This window comes from Chelonia mydas, chromosome 5, assembly GCF_015237465.2.
Source record: "Chelonia mydas isolate rCheMyd1 chromosome 5, rCheMyd1.pri.v2, whole genome shotgun sequence".
Taxonomy (NCBI): Eukaryota; Metazoa; Chordata; order Testudines; family Cheloniidae; genus Chelonia; species Chelonia mydas.
Window position 1 is genome coordinate 49,663,924 of NC_051245.2, and position 25,928 is coordinate 49,689,851.

A 25,928-nucleotide genomic window follows, 5' to 3' on the forward strand; every position below is an offset into this window, starting at 1 on the left:
ACCCCGCTGTGGGAGAAGGGGCTGGAGTTGGGAGGAGCGGCTGTGGCTCTTCGTGTGGCGCCGGGAGCGCCCTGGAGGGGGCAGCAGGCAGCCCGCTTCGTCCGCAGCAAGGGGGTGGATCAGTGGTAACAGGACGTGCCGACAGAGGCAGCTGCCGCAGCCCATCAAGCTCCACCCCTCTACTCCCCGGAGGGGGGTGTGTGTGAAGGGCCGCGCATGCGCGCTGGCTGAGTGGTGGAGGCCACCGACCTTGCTATGGCAGGCCACGGCGGGGCCGAGACGGTGCTGTTTAAACGCGGCGCCGGGCAGGTACTGGCGGGAGGCGAGCGGGTCTCGTCTCGGGCAGGGGTCGCGGCTCGGGGTAGGGCGTTTCATCACCAGCTGGAGGCCCGGGGCCGCCTCAGGCGCGTGGGACCGGCGGGGCCGCGTGGCTGGGCCAGGCCTGGCGGCGGGGGTTGCTCCCCGCGCGCCCGGCCCCGCGCGCTGCCCCCGGGCCATTAGCGGCCGTGCCGGCCGGGCGGGTTTTTACCCCGTGCCCTGTCCGCCCTCCCCGCAACCGACACCCCGTGACCGTCGCTGCGGCCTGACCCGGCCGGGGGGCGACGCCGGGCGCGGGCTGCACGTGGTGGTAAAACTTCCTGTCCCCGCTCCCCCCACAGAGCGACGATTCGGACATCTGGGATGACACCGCCCTGATAAAGGCGTACGACAGAGCGGTGGCGTCATTTAAGGTAACGCGGCTCTGCCGCGCCGCGTCCCCGTTACCGGGCTAGCAGCCGTTCAGCCACAACCACCCCAACTCCAAAAACTTCTTATCTTTGCGCTGCACCGCCCAGGTCCCGCGGGGAACCTCGCGGGGGCAGCGTTCGGACCCTCCTCCCTCCCGGGTCCGTGGTGTTGGTTGCCCCAACTTTCTAATGGCACAAACAAAAGCAAAACGAAATATCTCCGGCCCCGCCCCATCCCCTCTAGCTCCATTCTCGCGCTCTCCCTCTGTTGCTCGCACGTCCCCACCCTCACTCATTCACCTGGCTGGGGGTGCGGGATTTGGGGTGCGGGAGGGGGCTCTGGGTTGGGGTGCGGGCCCTGGAAGGGAGTTTGGGTGTGGGGGGGGACTCTGGGTTGGGGCAGGGGGTTGGGATTTGTGAGAGGAGTTGGGGTGCAGGGTCCCGGCGGTGCTTACCATGGCTCCCAGGAAGCAGCCGCCAGGTCCCTGCAGCCCCTAGGCACAAGGACGGTTCCGGGTGCTGCCCTCGCACCCGCAGGTGCAGCTCCCTTTGGTCATGGTTCCAGGCCAATGGGAGCTGTGGAGCCAGCGCTGGGGGTGTGGGCAGCACGGGGAGCCTCCTGGGTCACCCATACGCCATGGGGCTGCAGGACCTGGTGACCGCTTCTGGGACTGGCACAAAGCCAGGGCAGGCATGGAGCCTGCCTTAGCCCTGGGGGGCCGCTGTTGCTCCGCCACGCCGTGCTGCCAGGAGCTGCCAGGGTCCCTTTTCGACCGGGCATTATGCTTGAAAACCGGATGTCTGGCAACCCTACTTGTTGGGGGGAGGTGCTTCTTCCATGTGGGATCGGTGCCAAAGGGTCCTCCCTAGTTCCCACAAAGCTTTGAATTTCTAAACTGAGAGGGGCATAACTATTCTTGATGGCATTCGGAGGTGGCTTCTGATCCTTCTCCAGTTGGGAATTACACCTCTACCCCGATATAACACAGTCCTCGGGAGCCAAAAATCTTACTGTGTTATAGGTGAAACAGCGTGTTATCCAACTTGCTTTGGCCTCAAGCATTTCTGTTATTAATAGTCCCTTCCCACCTCCCGACTGACCCCTCGGAACCAACCCCACCCCCACCCTCCCATGCTCCCTGTCACCTGACTGCACTGATCCCTATCCACACCCCTGACAGGCCCCCCAGGACTCCCACGCCCTATCCAGTGCCCCTGACCGCCCCGCCCTCAGAACCTCTGAACCATCCGAGACCCTCTGCCCCGGCTCAGAACCCTTAACACACTGCTCAGGGCAGCGTGTCGGAACCTGACACACTGATCCACCGGAGTGCGCAGCCCCGCCTCTCAGAGCACTGCTTTACCGCGTTATATCTGAATTCGTGTTATATCGGGGTAGAGGTGTATGATAAGTCACTGCCGATAGTTTTTTTTTCTTTTTTTAAGAGTGTGTGACAGTTAAGGGGATGCTTTTCCATTCCTTTGTTACAGGCCTGGGCTACACTTCAAATTTAGATCAACATAGTTACATTGCTTAGGTGTATGAAAAATTCACATTTTGGCACTATGGCTACACTAGCCTAATTCCTGGCATAGACGTTGCTTGGTTGATAGAAGAATGCTTCTGTTGACAGAGCAACAACTTGAGGAGGTTGATTATCCACAGTGATGGAAAAATCCTTTCCCAGTTGCTGTAGGAAGTGTCTACACGACGGCTCTACAGCAGAACAGCTATACAGCCATAGCTGTGCTGCTGAAACACCCATAGTGTAGAGAAGTTCATTTCGGTCAGATTATTCTTTCAAAAGTAGAATTATCGAAAATGGCTCATACAAGTGGAAATAGTCACATTCGGCTAAAATCTGTGTCTTAAAGACACACGTCTAAATTTAGTGGACCTTTTTACAGCAACATGAAATATAGACAAAGTAAATGCATGCACCCTTACCATTATGTCATTTATGAAATCAGGAGAAATTTGCCATCTGCATCCCCTATTTAGCTCTGGTTGCTATTTTGATACGGGGATAGAAGTACACGTCATAGTTGAGATGTTGGGGTATAATCCATTAAATCCTTTTCTCTTTTGTAGAATGCTCTAAAGAATGGTGAGTGTTCAGAGCCTTCAGACAAACAAGAACAATGCTCAGGGACAAAGAGAAAAAATAATAAAAAGAACAGAAGTAGGAAGAAAAGCAACGCAGCACCATTGAAGCAGGTCACCTTAAAAGCTGAATACCAAAACTAAATGTTAATGATTTTTGTACTGCACATGTTCATAGTACATTTTAAAACATAAGGTTTATTTGCTTATCAAGGGAAGATTTTAGTTATTGACCTCAATGAGATTGTAAATAAGATTTATAAATTCTTGCTCTGCTGGGGCCACTTTAGAAACAGATTAATTGGATACAAAGAATAATCTGTAGTGAGGGAGAGGCACATCGGGCAGAATTTAGTTCAAAAGTTTGTATGCATAGTAGATGGATATGTTAACATTTAGATGTTTGAAACACTTGAGGATGAGAAAAGTTACATCTGGGGAAAACATTTTTCAAGGGTCACAGGTATAGCTGTTGACTTGACTTTCTTGCTTCCGTTGCAGTGGAAAGTTGGTGATGCCTGCAGTGCAGTTTGGTCTGAGGATGGCAATGTGTACCTAGCAACTATTGCCTCAATCGATCAGAAGAGAGGGACCTGTGTTGCTGTTTACACTGGGTATGGAAATAGGGAAGAGCACAATCTATCTGATCTGCTTCTTCCAAACACCGTTGAAAAAGAAAACAAGGAACAGAATGCCGGGGAGGTGAGAGGGCAAATATAAACAATTAATATTCTACTAAAAATAAGCAAAGCCTTTTAACTTTTGTTGTATTCCTGTTGCCCTGGTAGAACTGAAGGGGGATAAGAGTATGTGACTCAAAAGTGATCCTTGCTATAAATGGTCATGAATCTGTTGAAAGTAATGGTATATGGTGCCTATTTAGTACTGTGGCCTCATGGATTGGGTGCTGGACTGAGACTCTGGAGACCTGACTTCAATTCCCAGCTCTGCCACTGCTTTGCTGGGTGACCTTGGGCTAGTGGCTTCCTTTCTGGACTTAGTTTTTTTGTCTGTAAAATGGGGGTGCTGACCTTTTTTGTAGAGTACAGTAACTCCTCGCTTAATGTTGTAGTTATGTTCCTGAAAAATGCTACTTTAAGCAAAACTATGTTAAGCAAATCCAATTTCCCCATAAAATTAATGTAAATTGGGGGGCGGGGGGGGGGGTTAGGTTCCAGGGAAGAAAATGTTGCCAGACAAAAGACTATATTTTATATATCTACACCCACACAGTATAAGTTTTAACCAACAATACTGTACACAGCAATGATCATTGTGAAGCTTGGTTAAGGTGGTGGAGTCAGAGGATGGAAGAGGGTGGGATATTTCCGAGGGAATGCGTTACTGCTAAATGATGAACTAGCATTCGGCTGAGCCCTCAATGGTTAATACACTGTTTTTAACGTAGCCTCACACTCTCCAATGCAGCACAAACGGAGGGAGGGGAGACAGCATGGCAGAGAGAGAGAGAGAGACACACACACACACCGTGTGTGTGTGAAAGAGAGAGCGAGACGTGTGTTGCCCCTTTAAGTACACAGACCCGACTCTTAAGTACACTACCTTCTTAGGTAGATCAGCTAGTTGAGACAGCAGCTGCTGCCTGCAAGCTCCCTCCGTCCTGAGCCCTGTCGTGTCGCCCATGCTCTATGGAGATGGGGGGCAGGAGCGGGGTTGGGGGACACCCTGACATTAGCACCCCTCTTTCCCTCCCCCCCCCCCCCCCCACCTTGCACAGCAAGCAGGAGGCTCTTGGGAGCAGCTCCAAGACAGAGGGCAGGAGCAACACGTGGCAGTGCGGGGAGGGACAACTGAACTGCCTGGCAACTGATAGCCTGCTGGGATCTTAGGGGAGCAGGGAGCTGATAGGGGGCCTGCCGGTCCAATCTGATTCCAAGCACCCACCAGCTAGCTCCAACCGGCTGCTCTTTCTGCAAGCAGTGGACAAAGCAGGCAGCTGGCAAACGACGTTATAAGGGAGCATTGTACAACTTTAAACGAGCATGTTCTCTAATTGATCAGCAACGAAACAACGTTAACTGGGATGACATTAAATGAGGAGTTACTGTACTCTAAGAGCTTTGGATGGAAAGTGTTTTAGAAGAGCTAAGTGGTATTATTACTATTACCACATCAGGACTGTATATGGCCCTAAGATTCTTGCACAAAACTAATTCTCACCTGCTGGCTTGCTGCAAAACCCTGCTTCTCCTGATATTTCACTTTATAATCATTTAATGAAGGGAGATGTGGTCTTTCTCAGTGTGACAGGCACATATCAATCTACTATTTCAATTTCTAATCAGCAGTGTTGGACATTAAGAAGTTTTGCTAGTGGGGTAGTAGACATGTCAGGTCTGAAAACAGCTCTCTCTTTTTCCCTGTACATTGCAGATTTTTGGCCCTTTCTACAAGAAAACACAAACAATCTACTATTTTTGCTGATGCAGGGCTCGGTGTTAAATGTGGAGGATTTCATATGAGATTAGAGAGTGATCTTTTTGTGTGTGAATGTGCTAAGAAATAGCCCTGGCATTAAAATGTCTTAAAGTCACTTTCTGAATTTTAGATGATCAAAATCCATCTTCCCAAGATGTATATGAGACTAGAAAAAGGTGGTAAGAGTGGGAGAACTGGACAACTGGGTTGTTAAGGCTGACAACTGGTGGCAGTGCTGGGGATAAGGGAGCAATGCAAAAAAGAAGTTACAAGGACCAGATGGTGTTCACCCAAGGGTTCTGAAGGAACTCAGACGTGAAATTGCAGAACTACTAACTGTAGTCTGTAACCTATAATTAAATCGGCTTCTGTCCAAATGACTGGAGGACAGCTAGTGTGACGCCAGTTTTTAAAAGGGGCTCCAGAGGTGATCCCAGCAATTACAGGCTGGGAAGCCTGACTTCAGTACCGGGCAAACTGATCGAAACTATAGTAAAGAACAAAATTGTCAGACGTAGATGAGCATAATTTGTTGGAAGAGTCAACGTGGCTTTTGTAAAGGGAAATCATACCTTACCAGTCTACTAGGATTCTTTGAGGGGGTCAACAAGCATGTGGACAAGGGGGATCCAGTAGATAAAGTGTACTTAAATTTTCAGAAAGCCTTTGATAAGGTCCTTCACCAAAGGCTCTTAAGCAAAGTAAGCTGCTATGGGATAAGAGGGAAGGTGCTCTCGTGGATTGGTAACTGGCTAAAAGATAGGAAACAAAGGGTAGGAATAAATGGTCAGTTTTCAGAATGGAGAGAGGTAAATAGTGGTGCCCCCCAGGAGTCTATACTGGGCCCAGTCCTTTTCAATATATTCATAAATGATCTGGAAAAAGGGGTAAACAGTGAGGTGGCAAAATTTGCTGATGATACAAAATTGCTCAAGATAGTTAAGTCCCAGGCTGACTGCGAAGCGCTACAAAAGGATCTCTCAAAACTGGGTGACTGGGCAACAAAATGGCAAATGAAATTCAATGTTGATAAATGCAAAGTAATGCATATTAGAAAACATCTCAGCTATACATATAAAATGATGGGGTCTAAATTAGCTGTTACCACTCAAGAAAGAGATCTTGGAGTCATTGTAGCTAGTTCTCTGAAAACATCCACTCAATGTGCAGTGGCAATCAAAAAAGTGAATAGAATGTTGGGAATCATTAAGGGATAGATAAGACAGAAAATATTATATTGCCGCTATATAAAGCCATAGTTCAGCTACATCTCGAATACTATGCGCAGATGTGATCACCCCAGCTCAAAAAAGATATATTGGAATTGGAAAAGGTTCAGAAAAGGGAAACAAAAATGATTAGGGGTATAGAACGGCTGCTAAGGATAGATTAATAAGACTGGGACTTTTCAGCTTGAAAAGGAGATGACTAAGGGGTGATATGATAGAGATCTATATAATTATGGCTGGTGTAGAGAAAGTAGATAAGGAAGTGTTATTTACTCCTCATAACACAAGAACTAGGGGTCACCAAATGAAATTAATAGGCAGCAGGTTTAAAACAAACAAAAGGAAGTATTTTTTCACACAACACACAGTCACCCTGTGGAACTCCTTGCCAGAGGATGTTGTGAAGGCCAAGACTATAACAGGGTTCAAAAATAATTAGATAAATTCATGGAGGCTAGGTCCACCAATGGTCATTAGCCAAGATGGATAGGGATGGTGCTCCTAGCCTCTGTTTGTCAGAAGCTGGGAATGGGCAACGGGATGGATTTCTTGATTTCCTGTTCTGTTCATTCCCTTTGGGGCACTTGGCATTGGCCACTGTCAGAAGACAGGATACAGGGCTAGATGGACCTTTGGTCTGATCCAGTATGGCCGTTCTTAAGGAATGAGCAACTAAATAGGGGAGTAGCAGAACTGTAAAGGACCTTGGATGTGAGGACAAGATTGAACTTGATGTGGTAGAAAGAGAGGAGACAGTGGAGAGATTCAACGAGAGAAGGGATTACATGGTCAAAATGAAAGACAAGGAAGATGCTCTTAGCAGGTGCATTTTTGAATCAGCAGGGGCAGAGTTAAGAAATCAAGATGGAAGATGAGGATGTGGACAAGGCTTTCCTAGTGAAAGGTTTCATATTGAATTTGGTTTAACATTTGCTATAGACATGTGGGAGTTGTAACCTGGGAACAAGTCTACGAGAGTTTTAATTAAGAATACAATTTTCTTTCTAGAATGAAAATGAGACTCAGTATTCAACAGATGAAAGTGAAAAGTCCTCCCAGTCACCTGGAAACAAATACAACTCTACAAAATTAAAATCCTCTCACTGGAACTCCCATTTTCCACCTCCACCACCACCAGGCCTGGGAAGGGTAAGCATAGCCCTAGCTGTGATAGTGGCCTGAAGCAGAGCAGGATCTTCAGACATGACTTATTTCACAGCTCTGAGAAAATAATGTGTTTACCACTCTTCTTCTACATATTAAATTCCAACTTTTGCATGGTGTTAAGCTCTCATGACAACTCTTGATCCTTAAATATCCCTGTGGTAAATCGTAGGAGTGAAATCCAGACACCCTGGTAATCAGTGGAGTTTTCCCATTGACTTCTTTGGGGTCAAATTGTCACCCTATGTATTTACAATCTAGAATAGATTCTATATGAAATGCAATTGAAAAAAAAAAATTGGCTTTATTTTTGGAGCATTGCAACGTAAGTGGAAGATGACCAGAACATTTCATATGTGAAGAACCAATATAAATTAAGATAAGAGCCTATCATTTCATCTTTAAATACGAGCATAGACAGTGTGATTTGTAATAAAAATGTGTGGTATAGTAAATTTAATATTCAAAATTAGAGTGAACTTAGCTCGTATGCTAGACCAGATATGATCAGTTATATCTTGGATATAGAAATATTAGATGTAAGGAACAGTTTTTTAATGTGAGTATGCAACTTCAGATTCCCTTTAAAAGGCGTTTTAAAAATTATTATTAAAACATCACTTCAAGCCTGTCTTTGTGATATTTATAAAGTCACTGTCTTTTTTTGCTAGGCTTGCTGATGTTCACGTCAGAGAATACCGGCAAGAAGCTTTTATAGCTGGCCCATGTTCCTATACTTTTGATTCATTAAGTCAGTGGGACTTGCTACCTTTGCTTAAGCAGTTTTGTGATCTGTTGCATAATAATATTTTAAGGCAGGTTTCTTTCCCTTTTTAATTCCAAATTTTGTTTCATATTCAATTATTTCACTGTAGTCTGGACCAAAATTTAGTGGACCACCACCTTTCTTATCAAGCTGCCCCCCACCATTCCCAACAGGACCACCGGTAAGTGGTATGTGAAAAATAGTGGTTAAAGGCAAATATTTGATCTCCACTTTTCTAACTGACTTTCTTGGTCATCGGTGTGCACATACCTTCTTTTAAATTGAAATGAATACCTATTCAGTACTGCGTATGTGCCCAGTAGCCATGTTCCAGTTAAGCCAATCTTAATGTTGCAATTATAAATTTCCTCCCAGCTTCTGGAGTTTGTATTCTGGATCACAGGGAGTACATTTCTATTATGGAATTCACAAGGATCGTGTGAGTAAGATCTGTCTTATACAGAGTTTTTGTACTGGTGTAACTATTTCAGTTAGACGTGAGACTTTTTTTTACTGAAATAGTTATACCTGATATTGTAGAATAAGTATAAAATTAAAGAATTAAAGTTATCTTAAGTTTGGTTAAGGAAATGTATATGTATTGCAAAGAAAGGGCCTGACTAGCAAGTAGGAAGAAGGCCTTGAAAATAGTAAGTGGTAACGCCAGAAAGAATAAAGTATCGAGGATGTCTGATTCAATAACGAATAACTAATAACATTAGGGGAAGTTTCTAAAAAAAGCAGCCTCTGACAGAGAGAGGGGGTGAATACAGATGGTTTTAAATCAAACAAAGAGAATGTCTTAAAATGAGCCAACATAGCCCTTCCCCAACCCCCACACCAGTGTTAAAGCCCAGGTGAACACAGGTGCAATGGGAAAACTGTTGGACAACAAGGAGGAGATGCGGAAAACCCTTGGGAAGAAAGGAGGTTGTAAATCTTATCTGGATTAAGACAAAATAAGGATGAATTGTCTCAAATTGGTCTTTAACTGAAGTCAGTAATTGGCAATGGCATCACTAGTTTGTTAAAGGGTATAAAAAAGTAAACTCTTTAATACCTGCCTGACCATTTTGGAAGTGACCAATATGGGTCTGAGTACCCTGGGGATAGCCCATTTTGTAAGTATCTTGATCAAATGCTTACAGTGTTTTGTTACTGTTTGGATGTAATAAATTGCTTATTATTTAGGCATGTTTAGAGCAACTACATATAGTACCAGGTTTCAGAGTAGCAGCCGTGTTAGTCTGTATCCGCAAAAAGAAAAGGAGTACTTGTGGCACCTTAGAGACTAACAAATTTATTTGAGCATAAGCTTTTGTGAGCTACAGCTCACTTCATCAGATGCATGAAGTGGAAAATACAGTGGGGAGATTTTATATGCTCAAATAAATTTGTTAGTCTCTAAGGTGTCACAAGTACTCCTTTTCTTTTTACATATAGTACCATTTGGCCTGTGGATTTAATAAAGGAGTTTATTGTTAAATTGGTATTTGTTGATTTCCCATATTAATTTAAAATATTAATAATTCCAACAGATATTAAGTTCCCTTATACTGACATATCTTTTCCCTTCCCTTATGGGAATAATGATACTAATACAACTGCATCTGCATTAGTGGGTGGGTAGTGCTTTAACTATCAGTATAGTCAAAGCTTTTGTTTGTGGAAAAGCCCTGAGTGTGTTATGAATTTTGGAAAATAAGTTTTTCCCTTACTGTATCTCTCAGTGGATACGCTGATCATAGGAGCTAAATACAGAGCAGTGGTACATGTGCCTTTGTAAATAAGGTGTTTAAGCAAATACTATCTTATTTTGAAGCGTGTGCAAGAATGCATTTCTATTCCTTAATTAATTATTTGTCAGTAATTTCAGAGTTGGTGGTTGTCATTCACTTCCCCCCCCTGTAAGACAAACACCAATTAAATAAAGCCAGTTCACAGGGTTTTGTTGCAATCTCCTAGTTGATTCCTCCTCCACCACCCATGGGTCCAGATTCTCCTGAAGATGAGGAAGCTTTGGGAAGTATGTTAATAGCCTGGTATATGAGTGGTTATCACACCGGCTACTATCTGGTAAGTGACTCCTGTTGAAATGTTGCATATGTGGTCTAGCTTTGGGTTCTTCTACTGTTTAAGAAAAGTAGTTTTTTGTTTTTCTTCATGGAACTTTTATTCTGATTTATGAGAACCTAGCTCTAAAGGCATTCTGTTTAAGTGTTCCTGTCTCTCTCTGAGCAAAAGCAGATCAGTCCACTTAACTAATGAGAACTTACTATGTTTTACATTTGCACATTTAAATATATTTTATAAAAATAATTTGAGATCAACAGTTGCAGCTTTCCAGTCCAGTGGAGTTTCCTAGCATGCACAGTTTGTCATAATTGAAGAACAGATTGTGTGGTTGGAATAAATCTCGACTTGTTCTGTAAAGATTTTTATTTTCTAACAACTGCTGGATATTGGTGGGGTGTAAAATAGAGCTAATCTATTCTCTAACACCCTCCCCCCCCAATCAATATTCTTCATTGCTGACCAGTGGGAGGGGTGGATTTATGGTACATGGATAGCTTATGCTGGTACTCCACACTGATGAAAAATCAATGGTTGTGGAGGGCTGCTTTTTGCATAATTGCAAAGGAAGGGGAAAAAAACGTAGAAAGGATTTGACTTTTCAAGCTTTGATAATTAATGACCCCCCCCCCCTTTTTTTTTTAATGTAACATTCTTGTTAACGTTCAAATGTGGACTGAAGACTAAACAAACAGAATTTGGGAATTGGCACTTTAGATTAAATGTCTGTGGGTTTCCATTATTTACTTTTGGTTTAACAGCAAAAATTTCTCAAGCTGTTCTGTAGGGACACAGATCAAGGCAATAGCAAATAGTTGTTTTAGTTCCTGATTTCAATATAATATGTTTGGTTGGTTGTCCTCAGTCTATCTATAAAGAACCAAATCTGCTTTTCATGAGAGACTAGAAGGATTTGGCCCAAAATATTTTACCACGATGAGCAAAATTTCATTTTTTATTTTGTCTTCACACTTGAATAACCAACTTTGCTATCCTGTGTCCCATAGGGTTTAAAACAGAGCCGTATGGAAGCTGCCTTGGAGAGAGGTCCTCACCCTAAATAATTGAATATCACTTACTATCTTGAGCAATTGTAAGTATTGTATTTGTGTTTAAAGTTTAAATGTTGTAATCAGTGGTCAGCCTGTGACCAAACTGAGAAACTCAGTTTGGAATTGCAGCTTACATCCTAGCTCTGGAGCATGTCCCTTTAAAGAAAAGGACAACTTTAGGTTCTAAGACATCAAGTCATCTTGGCCATCAGTGAAGAAAATCTCTGTCACTGTCAAAATGTAGCAAGTGACTTGCCACCAGGCATAGTGGGTGAGAACTGGACTAGGCTCTTAACAGTACTTTCCAAGGATGGATTTGTGATTGGGAAATCAGTGTGGCTGGTATTACTAAAAATTAATTTGTCCATGTTGTTGACTACTTCCATTATGATTTAGAAGGGCTGCTATCTTAATGTGAACAAGACAGCTAACTTAATCAGTTGTGGAAACAGAAGACCTGTTAAGAGAGTTTGTGATCAAATCTGACTTGTGACCCTACACACATTTTTAGAAACAACTGCTTGCTTATACATGTAGAGTAGGAGAGATTGTGCTTGAGTTTCTTTTTCAAGATGGGACTAACATCTAGCTCAGTTATTGAGGTTTTTCTGTCCTGTTAAGGTTTTTATTTTTATTTTCCCCCTCCCCCACCTTAATGCTGAGTATCTGCACTTTGGTTTGAAATAACTTTTGCATAGGATCTCCCTTAAGTATTAATCACTTTACTGCAGTGCAAAAAATGTATTCTGCCATCTGTTCCTTTTCACTTGTTTTTCTGACAGACTTGTCTTTAAAGGACAAATATGATTTATAGTGACTTGCAGGTGGTACTTGTTTAAAAAAAATTAGTGTGCATGTACCTATACAATATAATTGTTATTTCTCTTTTAAGCCAGGTACAAATATCCCTCTTTGTGGGAGAGGCGTCACTTGTGCATTGGTTGATAATGAAGATGGGTTTTTTTTAAAAAAAACCACGAAGACTAACTGGGCTTACCATCTAAATCCCTTGCATTTTAATAGTGAACTGCCTGACTGAATTAGTGCAACACCAGACTTCTTAAAGTAGCAAAATAGTCATTCATGCATTCTTAAAGGCAACCAGCAAGATGTATATTTAAAAAGCACTGCAGCAATAAAATGACACCTGCCCCACTTAAATTGTTTAAAGCTAATGTTATGGATTTTAAAAATACTGTACAGATCCCTTTTGAAACAAGAGGTTATATACATGCTGATCTCTCTGTATGGTTGTATCTTACATTTTTAAATTTGTAATTTGAATTATAATCCAAATGATTTTGATCAGAACTGAGAAGTACAAAATATTTAACTAAGATACAGATAGGCAGTGATGTACGTAATTGTGACTGCTGGTGGGAGTTACTGACATGTAGAAAATGTTAAACATCCTATCTTATGAGTAGGATCAGAACCTTGAACATAAAGCAGATGAGCTAGGGAAGGCTCATTTATGGGTTGTTGCTATACTTATTTTGCATGTTTGTAAATAAAATTTACTCAAACTCTGAATTTGCTTTTTTTAAAACTTAAATTTTTTTTTACCGTTTGGATGGCATATGTATATAGGAAAGACATACCATCTAGATCAGTGGTCTCCAAAGTGGGGTGCGCAGCAGGAGGAGTGCCTCCGGCATGGCAGCAGCAGCGCTCCTGGACCTTTGATTCTTCGGCGGCAAGCCTGCAGCAGCTCGGTTCTCCCTGCTTCGTCTTTGGCGGCATGCTGGTGGCAGCTTTTTTTTTTTCCCCTTCTTTGCTTCCCCAGAGCTGGCCCTGGGGGTGTGCGATTCAAAAAGATTGGAGACCCCTGATCTCGATCATAGCAGCCCCCTGTGCCCTGCTCTGTCTGGCCAGTGCCTCCTCACCTGACCCTACTGTGAGGAGTGCAGCCTCTCCCCCTCCCTCTGCTGGCTTGGTGCCCTCTCTTCTGGTTCCACAGCAGCCCCTGGGTGGATGAAAGGGGTAATTGCAACACCTCTGCAGCAGAATCTATATTCTGCAGAGGGGGAAAATATTTGCTGGGGGGAAACAAATTCTGCATGTGCACAGGAGTGCAGAATACTCACAAGAGTAGCATGTACACCCCCTCATTTGCATCTTGTTAAAGGCCTACCACAATGCAGTTATTCAGAGTGGATGGTGTAGCTATTTGTAACACGCTACTTTCACTCCTTTCTTACATGTTTGAAATATCACTGTCAGTAACCAACTCTGCTCCCACTTCTTGGGCAAATCAAAGGAAGGCAGTACATTTGCCAAGGTTATAATTCACTGGAACTTACATCATTCTGTTGCTGATATAAGGAAGATAATCAAATCCTCTTTCAAAATATTGTAACATTGCAATACTAACAAATGAAAAGCACTAAAACCAGAATTGCTAAAAGTGCTCTTTGGGAAATCATTTAGAATAAGACTTTTAACCCCCATTTTCATTTCCTTTAGTTTAGATGTAACATCTCACACCCTGACAAAAAGCCTGCAGCTCCCATTTCTGAGAATGAGGGTGGGTCACTTAATTAAAATGCACTGCTTATTATTTTTTTCACATCACATATCTTTCCCTCACTTCTTTTAAAACTTGTTTATAAGACTCAAACTTTTACAGTCCATAGTGGCTATAATACATACATTGAAACATCAAAATGATTTGTCATTGGACTAATTCAAAATTACTCACTTTTCATGGTTAGATTTCAACCTGGGAGGATATGTTAAGTGGGATCCCTGAGTAGTCTGGTCCATCTCACTATTTTCATTAATGAATGGGTTGATGGAGTAGAGAGTATGCTTATAAAATTTGTGGCTGATGCCAAACTGGGAGTGGTTGTAAGCTTTGAAGGACAGTATTAAAAATTCCAAATTACCTTGATAAATTGGAGAATAAGAAATTCAGTAAAGTTAAGTGCAAATAACTGTACTTAGGAATGAAAAATCAAATGCTCAACTGCTAAATGGGGAATAACTGGCTACTCAGAAATATTGAAGGAAAGGACTGGGTGGTTATAGTGGCTCACAAGAGTATGAGTCAGCAGTGTGCACTGTGGCAAAAAAAGGCAAATGTCATTCTGCAATCTATTAACAAGAGAGTTCTCTGTAAGACCTCAGCTAACGTACCACACACAATTTTTGGCACCACAAGATGTGATCAAATTGGAGAATCCAGAGAACAACAAAAGTTCAGGTTTAGAAAACATGATTTATGAGAAAAGGTTGAAAGAACTGGGCACATTTAGTCTAAACTGAATAGAGACCGGATAACCTTTTACATATTTGAAGAGTGTTTCTTATGTGTAAGATCAGTTATTCTACCACAGGTAGAAGTAGTAATCAGCTTAGTTTGCAGCAAAGGAGATTTAGGTTGGATATTAAGAAAAACTTTATAACTATAAGAATAGTTAAGCTCTGGCACAGGTTACCTAGGAAGGTTGTGGAATACCCATCCTCAGAGGTTTTTAAGAACAGGTTAGACAAACGTGTCAGGGATGGCCTAGGTATACTTAACCCTGCCTCAACATGGGAGGATGGACTAGATGACTATTTGAGGTCCCTTCCAGCCCTGCATTTCTATATTTATGATTTAGAAAGTTTATCCTGCTAGTCTGTCACAAAGTACTTGGATAAGTTCTTATAATAAAAGATTTGTTTCTACTGTAATTTAAAAAATTCTATCCCAAGGGTAGAAAAACCATGTTTAAGTATAATATATTTGATTGGTTCATGTTTGTTTCATAACTTGTAAAAAACAAAAAACTGTTTTAGCATACAAATCAATTTTTATCACTTTTCCACACACTTACAGATTTACACATTTATTTAGCATGACTCAAGTAAGTCAAAGGCTTTCAAAACAAGTTAGGGAAATGAATCAGATGATGCAGATATTTTTATAAACATTAACCATGAGAATTTAAATATTCCAATTCTATACATTAACTAAAACGTGGGTTTGTTACCGCATTCATCTAGGTATTTCTTCTTGTTTTTGAGTTGCCTTACTGAAGTCTGTGGTTGAATAGTCTAATTTGACTCTGTGCAAGAATGAAACAGGTAGGACAATCTCTACAAACACCTGGTATCATACACCCAGAGGAGCAGGATCCTTGTGAATGCAGCCAGGACAGCAGTGCAGAGAATCATGAACAAATAAGTCACATTCCATACAAAATACATTCTGGCAGACTTTACAAATGTAAACCTGAGTGAAAAGATTAAAAAAATTAAGTTAAATTTTCAAACACAAATATCCCTGTTTATTACAGTAATGTAATGAGTACTGTAAACAAAAAACTATGTTGCATATTTACATCAAATTAAAGTTTCCAATATGAAAAGACAGTATCTTTCAGGCTAAATATAACTTAGATTCAATCAGAATAAACTATAAATTGTGTTTCTTATTAAACTAAGAATTGCCCAAATTCTCACCCTTAAAAAACCCATCATTGTAATAACTTGGGAATCCTAGGAGTACTACAGCTAATATATGTTTAAAAAAATAAGTACAGGTTACATTAAAGAGTTCTACAACTATAAGCATCGTGTCTGACAAAGCTCATTTTTCTCTAATTTTACTCTACTCGTTAGAGACTCCCACCATCCTTATGCCCAGAGGTGGGAACAGGACTCATTCTTAGCCCTGTCAACTTTTTGAGCAAGAGCAGCAGCACACCTGAGTCTCTGGACACTCCCTTACCTCAAGTGTGCTGATTTGCAGTCGAAAAAGTGAGAAGCCAGGACTGAGAATTCAATCTAGCCAACATGATGGTCTCCATACAGGTTTTTTTGTCATCATGATGACCTTCACAAAGATTAAATTACATTAAGAAGCAGTGTGCAAATTACATTACATTTTAATAACTTACATGCTGATCTTTAATCTCCCCTTGGCAGCCTTGACAATAGCTATGAAACAGAATTCAATATTTTTATTGAAAGCAGAGAAAAAAATTGTTAAACAACACCATTTTACACAGTCATTTCTTATACAATTATTTGATATCCATTTCTGTAATTTAAAGGACAAATCACAGCCATTTAACTTAACATGCACTAGTTCTACCACTACTAAAGAAATCACTGCCAACTTATCTTATTTTCAAAACAAAAGATGAAATCTATAAGGCCCAAGTTGATTCTTTATAGCAGGCATGATTTACATACCGTTCTCCTTTATATTCTTCCAGTGTAACTTCTTGAAAGGCATCCAAAGGAAACAGGTGATGGTAAGACCGAGCCAGATGGGGTGCAGAGACTAATGTAAGACCTTGAATGTCAAAATAAAAAAAAAAAGACCAAAAAAAATCATCTGTCAAGATAAAGCAAAATATTTGATTTCATGAATACAGGAGAATTTCTGCCTTAGTCCACATAAAATTTAAAAATCTCTTAAGAATTAGAAGTTATACAATTCCATTCTGTTCCATCTAGGTTAGTGATTGCAGAGGTTTACAAAAGTATACTAATGACTTCCTTTGAGGGTTGGTGAATTATTATTTTAATTCTATAATAAAAATATAACTATGCCCAAGCCCTTCAATGAAGGCAAATTACACCTTTCCTCCAGCACAAGTGATATTTCCCCTATACTATGTAACTATATTGGTTGCTAAAGGAATCCCTTTTTGGATATGTATGTATGCCAATCAAGTGAATATAAAAGATACTGGAATACAAAAGAAATGGAGTCTGATCAAATTCTGATTCACCCCAAATTCCCACTGTCCTCAATGAAAGTTTCAAGCACACAAGGAATTCAGTATCCAGTCTATGACACAACAGTCTGTGTTATGGTATTGCTTTCTACACACTGTAGCCCTGAGAGCCTCAAACTTATTTGATACCCAAGACTATAGAATTAAGGACAAGTTCTGCAACAGGCACAATTGAGTTTTTCTACATCCCAATAGCTTAAGGATTTGTTTGTTGTTGCTTACCATTATATGTAAAGAATCATAGGAATATAAGGCTGGAAGGACTTTGAGAGGTCACCTAGTCCAACACCCTACACTGAAGCACGATCAAATATACCTAAAACCATACCTAACATTTATTTTGTTTAACCTGTTCTTAAAAACCTTCAACAGGGACTCTACAAACTCCCTTGGAAGCCTATTCCAGTACTTGTCTAACTAGAAGGATAGTTCTTCCTAATATATAACTTAAATCTCCCTTGCTGCAGTTTAAGTCCATTACTTCTTGTCCTATTTTCAGTGGATATGGAGAACAATTGATGATCATCTTCTTTATAACAACCCTTAACGTATCTGAAGACTATCAGGTTCCCTCCCCCCAAGTCTTCTTTTCTTAGGATTAGAAATGCCCAGTTTTTTTAACCTTTCCTCATAGTGTTCCACGTTTTCAGTTTTTACCAGTTTTCACTGATAAATTACCAGGTTTATTGAAGGTGTTCAGTTTTTACTGATTTGCACCCCTTTATCAATCCACTCAGTATTTTTTCAGGTACTTATTTTTGTTAAACACTAACGCTTTATGCGATTGTGTCCTGCAGCTCTGAAATTGAAGCAGTTCCACAGTGTAAAACACAGTACACACACGGTAGAGGTTGGAAAATTAAACATTAATATCGTGCTACGATTGGCTCACAAGGTAACACTACCTGTCCATTTCTTTGTGTTCATTTAGTGTGGCACTGAATTTAAACAATCAATCCTCCACAGATAAAGATATGTAATGGCCCCTATGTACCTGGTTATCTCCGTTACTGCCAATCTCCTTATGGGTTTGGATGGACGGGTCTGGGTTCTTCAGGATCCCCACACAGCCAGTCTTACCCTTTCTGTGGCTGGTTCCAGACTACCCCCAAAATGGTTTCTCCCCACTCCAAGGCTCCCAGGAATGGGCATCTCATTCCCTATTGATCAAGCTAGCTCTTCTTCCCAGGCTTTCCCTTGTCAATCATTTGACTGCCTCTTCCTCTGAGCAGGCATGCCTGCAATCCTTCCCCAAACCAACAGGGGCCCCTGTTGTTCTACACAGTATCTCTCCTCTCTCCCACTTGGTTGCCTAGCAGACTCAGATCTGCCCTTGGCTCTCCCTTCCCAGGGGAAGGGTATGGCTCTCCCTGAACTACCAGCACATAGAGCCCCAGAAACTTAGGTAAGCTCCTTGGGGGTTATAGATAGATAAGGTAAAAAGGTAAACATGGGATGAAAACGCAAACCTATGCGGAATACCAATAAGCAAATCAGTGCTTAGACATTTTCAAGAAAGGTAAAGATGGGAGTGAGGAGGATGCATTGTGCTGCAAGTACTGCAGCACAGAAGTCAGTGCTCATGCTGACAGAATAAAGAGACATGTTGAAAGCAAGCGACACAAGAAGCTTAAAGAAGGAAAGTGAGCTTCGGGATAAACGGTCAATATCAGGAGCTTTTACCAGGGTTTTAATGAAAGAGAAGGCACAGCATGATTGTGTCAATTAATTTGTGCGTGCTCTTTCTTTTGCCGGACAACTGCTGTTAATAGCAGAGGGGCCTATTGATGACTTCGTGCAACAATACTGTCCAGCTGCAAAAACCCTTCCTAATGCAGACAACCTCACTCGTAAGCATCTGAAAGAAAATGACAATGCTTTAGTACCTACACTGATGGAACAGATTGACGGAAATGTGGAGTCTAGTCTGATTTGTGATGAGTCTCCGGATACTTTGGACCATCCAATTCTTGGCTTTTTGTTCTCATTTTTTTATTTTTTCAAAGCAAATAAACCCACATTGTTTTGTGCTGATGTGACATTCATCCCTCTGCTGACAGCTGTTTTGTTGACATAACAATAACTGACATGTTTGATATGTACCAACTAGGGAAAACGTGGCCACAACTAATACAGATTCTGCTTCCTACATGACTATGTTTGCACAGGAGATTAAACTCAATCAGAAACCAGAGCTGCTCTGTATTACCAGTCCCGCTCATCTGAGTAATGCTGTGCTGTCAGCAGCTACTGCTACAGAAGAAATGAAAGATGTGAAATTTTGTATCACTGGATTCAGGGCCATCTTCAAGCTTGCAAACAAACTGAAGGCTTTGTTTAACACAGTGCGAATTGAGTGCAGAGCCAATTGCCGATTAACTACCCCTTTGTTGTGCCACATTGGTGGATGAGCTTGTATTTCGCTGCTTGTTATGTAAATAACACATGGACTGTGCTAATGTATCTCCTAGATCATCCTGAGTTTGTTGGTTCTAAAGTAGAAACTCTGAAGAGACTGGCCAATAACAAAAGTAAGTGCTAGATTCTGCACACCAAGATAATATTCATTGTTGAAAACTTAGAGTCACTGTGTGACACACAGAAAACACTCAAATTTTCTCCAACTACTGCCAACGTTTGCCAATAAAGATATTGACCCGATCCTGAGAACCAAAATCTCAGCTGAACTGAGCACAAAAGCTGCAGGAGAAACATATGGCAAGAAAACCATCTATTTCTGGAAATCCTTCCCACCCTGGAACACAAGAAAAATCAAACAAGCACTCAAAACCTTCAACACAACACAGCCAGAAATAGGAGATGACTGTGGCCTATAATCTGAACCCCCAAAGTGTTTGGTGCCAAAGATTCTTTTTGGAATGTCATCCGGTATTGCACCCCTTCCTCAAGGTGAATTTTGCAGCAGAATATGACAGTTATGCCAGAGTATTTCAACCACTGGCCACTAAAGATAAAATTTCAAATCTGAAAGGGGCATTTACTAATTCCATGAACTTGCCTAACCCTGATGATACGTAACTGGATGTTCTGGCTTTTTAGAACAACATCAAAACACACTTCCCAACTTCAGCAAAGTGGCACAGCAAGTTATGAGTGCATCCCCTGGATCTACTGATGCAGAGTGCATATTTTCAAAGTTGGACTAATTCCATGACTGCAAGAGGCTCAACATGAGTGAAGATACTTTGAAGAAAATTATACAAGCGTACGCAAACCAGGATTTCTGGGAAAAACTACAAGCTCTGAGAGACACAAAATATACCTTTGTACATTTAAAAAAAAGTTTCAATTATACTGTAGTAAAATGTGTATATTACAAAAGTTTTTGGGTATCCCCACCCCCCACCCCCCGCCCATCCAATTTTTCCCAATTTTTTTAACCTGATTTCATCCCGTTTTTAAGGTTTGGAAAATAAACGCTGAAAAATTCCCAGTTTTTTTTTTTTTAAACAAATAAAAACTGAAAACGCAGAATACTCATAGGTCAGGTTTTCTAACCAGTTATCATTTTTGTTACTCTCCACCAGAGCCTCTGCAATTTGTTAATATCTTTCCTAAAGAGTGTGGCACTCGGAACCGGACTCCAGCTGAGGCCTCATCAGCGCCAGACAGGACAATTACCCCCCATGTCTTACACTTGTTCATTCACCGCAGAACTACATTAGCCTTTTTTTGCAACTGTATCATATTGTTGACTCATATTCAATTTGTGATCCACAGTAACCCCTGATCCTTTTCAGCAATATTATCGCTTAGCCAGTTATTCCCCATTTTATAGTTGGGCATTTGATTTTGAATTCCTAAGTGCAGTACTTTGCACTTGTCTTTACTGAATTTCATCATGTTGATTTCAGGCCAATTCTTCAATTTGTCAAGGTGATTTTGAACGCTAATCCTGTCTTTCAAAGTGCAAGCAACCTCCCGTACTTAAGTGTCATCCACACATTTTATAAGCATACCCTTCACTCCATTATCCAAGTCATTAATGAAAATACTGACCAGAACTGATCCCAGGACACAACCCTGGAAGATCCCACTAGATATGTCCTCCCAGTTTGACAGTAAACCATTGATAACTATTATCTGAGTACAGTCTTTCAACCAGTTATGCACCTTATAGTAATTTCATCTAGGCCACATTTCCCTAGTTTGCTTATGAGAATGTCATGTGGGACTGTGTCAAAAGCCTTACTAAAAATCAAGATAAATCATGCCTACTTCTTCGCTGCCCTGCCACCCTCCCACCCCCACTCATTAGGCCAGTACCCTTGTCAAAGAAGGAAATTACATTGGTTTGGCATGAATTAGCAAATCCACACTGGCTATTACTGATAAACCTATTATACTCTAGGTGCTTTAAAACTGATTGTTTAAAAATTTGTTCCAATACTTTTCCAGGTATCAAAGTTAGGCTGACTGGTCTCAAGGGTGAAAGTAGCTTAAATCTCTTACTGCTACACAGGGCTGCTGGGCCCCTGGAAGGGACGGGGCCTCGGGCAGAAGGGGCATGGCCAGTGGCACTGGAACAATTTTTAGGGTGGGGGTGCTGAGCTGCACCCCCTCACCCCTGCCCTGTCCGTGCCCCTCACTGCCCCAGGCTGGGACCACAGCTAGGGGCGGCTGTGGAGGCCAGAGCCAGGACCGGAGCCCCATGGCCAGGACCCCAAGTAGCAGCAGAGCCCCCAGGGCCAGCGCCTGGGACCCTGGATGAGGGGCCGGTGGCCGAGACCTGCAGTGGGGCCCCTGGGTGGGAGGCTGACGGCTGGGACCCCAGCATGGGGCCACTCTGGGCACAAAGCCTGGGGGTGCTGTGGCACCTCCCACACTCCTACTTCCCACACCTATGGGCAGGGCTGGGGGCCAGCCTCCTGCAGCGCTGCCTGAGGCTCCAGCCACTGCTGCAGTAGTGGTGGCCAGGAGCCCTGGGTTCTTTTAAATAGCCGAGCCCCAGGGCAGCTGCCCCTTTTGCCCCCCTGACGGCAGCCCTGCCGATATGGTCCTTAAAGCACTGCCACAGCAGCACTTTAATTTCAGCTATGTACCAGCCCATACCTGCGGCCACTTTCTTACTGGTACACCGTACTGGCTTACTTTCACCTCTGAGTGGTCTATAATTCCCTGGGCCCCCTTTTTAAAAAATAGGTACTATCTTCACCCTTCTCTATTCCTCCCCCATCCTCCATGAGTTCTCAAAGATAATTACTAATAGTTGCAAAATTATTTCAGGTAATTCCTTAAGGTACCCTAGGGTGCATTTCATCAGGCAATGCCAATATGAATACATATAAATATTCTTTAACCAGTTCTTTCCCTATTTTGGTCTGCAGTCCTTCTTCCTTGTTGTTAATATTAATTGTGTTAAGTACCAGGTCACAACTTATCTTTCCAGTGAAGACTGAAGAAATAGGCATTAAACATCTCAGCCATCTCAATGTGGTCCATTATTAGCTCTCCTTCCCTGCTAAGTATAGGATTTACACTTTTTCTTCGTCTTTCTCTTGCTCCTAATGTCTTTATAAAACCTCTTCTTGTTGCCTTTTAACGTCCCTTGCTAGGTACAATTCATTTTGTGCCTTAGTCTTTCTGATTTTGTGCGTGTGGTATTCTTTTGTACTTTCCTTAGCAATTTGTCCATGTTTGCATTTTTTGTAGGATTCCCTTTTGATTTTCAAGTGCAGCCAAAGTGGCCTCTTATTATCCTTCCTATCTTTCCATCACATCAGGATAGTTTGCTGTTATGCTTTTAATATTGTCTCAGAGAAGCTGCTAGTTCTCCTGAACTCATTTATCCCTTAGATATTCCTCCCATGGGACCTTACATTCCAGTTCTCTGAGTTTGTCTATGTCCTTATTCTGCTGCTCTCCTCCCTTTCCTTAGAATCATAAAATCTATCGTTTCATGATCATTTCACCCACATTGCCATCAACCTTCAGATTTGCAATCAATTCCTCCCTGATAGTTAGAAGCAAGTCTAAAATGGTGTTCCCCTGGTTACTTCCACCATCTTCTGAAACAAAATGTTGTCCCCAATACATTACAAGAATTTTTGGGACATTTTGTGTTTTGCCATATTGCTTTTCCAAGAGATGCCTGGGTAATTAAAGTCCCCCATTCCTACCAAGTCTGATGTTTTCGTTATTTCTATAATTTGTTCTAGAAATGCTTCATTCACCTCCTTCTCCTGATTTGCTGGTCTAGTAGACCCCCTCCCATTACATAATCTCTCTGTTTTCCCCTCCTTTTGTTTTCACCAAGTCTATATACTTTGTGTTGTTTTTTCATACTCACCACAGATTTTGCATTCCACAGGGAGTTCACAGTATTTGGCTCTACACTGGGGACAGAAATATCCACCCAGCGTGAGACCTGGATCACTGTTGTTTTCCAAGTGCCTGGGGGTGGGGTAGGAAGAGAAGAAATCAATATTGTTGAAATCTCTTGGACAAATGTGAAACTGTTGGACAGAATTGGAGAACAAGCATAGAGTTTGTCACATAGAGTTTGGTGTGATACAAAGTTGCAAATCAACCAGAAAATTCACTATTAAATACACATTTCCTTAAATAACATGGCCACTTAATGAAGTGTTACAAGAAAACACCAACACTTTACCAGGGTCTTTAATTAAATCCTGGGATTAACCTTCCCATTTCTTAAGTATCAAAATATTCAGAAATTTATTAAGTGTTACCTAGTAGCTCAATTTCCACCGATAATGGAGTTTCTAACCCTGTGTCTCAATAACACCCAAGAATAGGGAAATGTCATAAGGAGTTCAATAAGCTTTTTGAAATGTGATCCAAGATCTAATGGTTTAAGGAAATCTTTTTCCAAGAGAGGAAATTTATGCTTGATTTAGCCACCTGCTTTTGGCTCAGAAGCCAGAACCTTGCTTTCCCTTCATAACAGAAGATTAATTTTCCCCCCACAACTGAAATTTCCTTTACCTCTAGAAAGTGACTTTATAAAAGGCATCCACTATATTATAGTCCTAATTTTTCCACACACAGAGAAACTCTCGTTTGGACTTAAAAACAAAAGATATGCATTTTAATTCTCTCATGGAGTATACACTGTTCTTCTTCGAGTGATTGCTCATATCGATTCCAATTAGGATGTGCACATGCCACGTGCACAGTCATTGGAAAGTTTTTCCCCTAGCAGCACCCGGTTTGGCTCTGGAGCCTCCTGGAGGGGCGTCTCCATGGCACTCAATATATGACCCCCCAACCCAGCACCTCCTCAGTTCCTTTTTACCGCAGTGACAGTTGTTGGAACTGTGGTGACTTGCTTAGCAAGCTCTCCTCATTTTCCCTAGCCTTTCTGTGTAGTGTAGTTTCAGAGTTATTTCTAGTTTAGTTTACTGTAGTTATGATCAATAGCTTTTGGGAGTGGGGATTTCCCCTCCACCCCAACTGCATTCTCCCCTTGGGGACTCAGGGCATGCCTAAGTCCCAAGGGTTCAAACCCTGCAATAAGCCAATCCCAGCAGGCAACCCCCATGACGCTTGCTTAAAGTGTCTGGGGGAAGCACACCAAGCGGACATGTGCAGGGTTTGTAAAGGGTTTCGCCCCAGAACAAAAAAAGGCAAGGGACTGCCGCCTAAAGCAGCTCCTTATGGAGGAGGTGCTGAGACCACACCCCACCCCAGCGGAGCAAGACCCGGCATCAAGTTCATTGGTGTGGAGCGCTCCGGCGGCTGTAGCGGAAATGGCTCACTGTGCCATCACCCAGCATGAGAGACGATGCAGCCTTCAGCAGGGCAGCACTTCAGTCTGTGATTCCATAACTCTGACCCCACCACCTAGGTAAGGCTTGAGAGTCACCTAATTGGAATCAATATGAGCAATCACTCGAAGAAGAAAAACAGTTACCTTCTTGTAACTGTTTTCTTCAAGAGGTGTTGTTCACATCCATTCCAAACCCAGCCGCCTTCCCCTCTGTCAGAGTAACTGGCAAGAAGGAACTGAGGTCAGAAGGGTCATATATTGAGCGCCATGGAGGCGTCACTCCAGGCGGCTCCACAGCTTACCTGACAGGCGCTGCTGGGGGGAGGGGGGGGAACTTTCCAACGACTGTGCACGCAGTGCGCACACCCCCTAATTGGAATGGATATGAGCAACACATCTCGAAGAACAACAGTTATGAGAAGGTGAGTAACCATTTTTTTCCTTCTGAAACTTAAAAAAAACCTCTATTGTCTTTTCTCACAAAGAAGGGCACTCTCTTGCTCATCAAGCTTTCAATTTCACTATACATTAGCAATGAAATGAATGGGAGACTCAGTTCCAGGTATTCTTTCTTTATCAACACCATGTTTAAGGATGCTGATTTATATTATTTGCTATAGTATAGTAAAAAGTGTATATGTATTGCAGTGGCTCCTAAGGGCACCAGTCAGGGATCAGGGTTCCATTGTGTTAGGCACTATACAACCAACCAAAGATGATCGCTACCTAAAGATCTTAAAATCTAAAAGTATAAGATAAGAGACAACAGCTGCATACAAACAGATGTTAGCAGTACAAGATAAAATGAGACTATTATGAACAGTTGTATGCAGTGACCTGAAGAGGACCTCTGTATAAGCACAAAAGCTTGTCTCTCACACCAAA

General features: G+C 42.1%; 2 protein-coding genes across 17 annotated transcripts in view; one reads left to right on the forward strand and one right to left on the reverse strand.

Annotated features, from left to right (window-relative positions):
- Positions 1–24,883, forward strand: LOC102944435 (survival of motor neuron protein). 4 transcript variants are annotated; one of them, XM_043547780.1, is made up of 9 exons: positions 1–309; positions 660–731; positions 2,821–2,946; positions 3,334–3,534; positions 7,509–7,649; positions 8,540–8,611; positions 10,396–10,506; positions 11,511–11,596; positions 13,146–24,883. In XM_043547780.1, exons 1-8 carry the CDS (start codon positions 256–258, stop codon positions 11,565–11,567), a joined length of 834 nt encoding a protein of 277 aa, XP_043403715.1. In that variant the 5' UTR covers positions 1–255; the 3' UTR covers positions 11,568–11,596; positions 13,146–24,883. The 4 variants fall into 4 exon arrangements, with proteins under 4 accessions (XP_043403715.1, XP_007059306.1, XP_027677514.1 ...); XM_007059244.4 differs by lacking the exon at positions 13,146–24,883 and adding an exon at positions 12,448–12,520; XM_027821713.3 differs by lacking the exon at positions 13,146–24,883 and adding an exon at positions 12,452–12,520.
- The window catches only part of GTF2H2 (general transcription factor IIH subunit 2), a 23,232-nt gene continuing 12,569 nt past the window's right edge, over positions 15,266–25,928 (reverse strand). For 5 of the 13 annotated variants that reach the window (XM_037903147.2, XM_043547776.1, XM_043547777.1 and 2 more), the window contains exons 13-16: positions 23,601–23,704; positions 16,740–16,842; positions 16,442–16,481; positions 15,266–15,774 (exon numbers count right to left, since the gene is read on the reverse strand). In XM_037903147.2, the coding sequence (XP_037759075.1) occupies positions 15,655–15,774; positions 16,442–16,481; positions 16,740–16,842; positions 23,601–23,704 (367 nt within the window). In that variant the 3' untranslated portion in view covers positions 15,266–15,654. Of the gene's footprint in view, positions 15,775–16,272; positions 16,482–16,739; positions 16,885–23,600; positions 23,705–25,928 lie in introns of all 13 variants that reach the window. The other 8 variants (XM_037903144.2, XM_043547774.1, XM_037903145.2 and 5 more) reach the window with 4 other exon arrangements.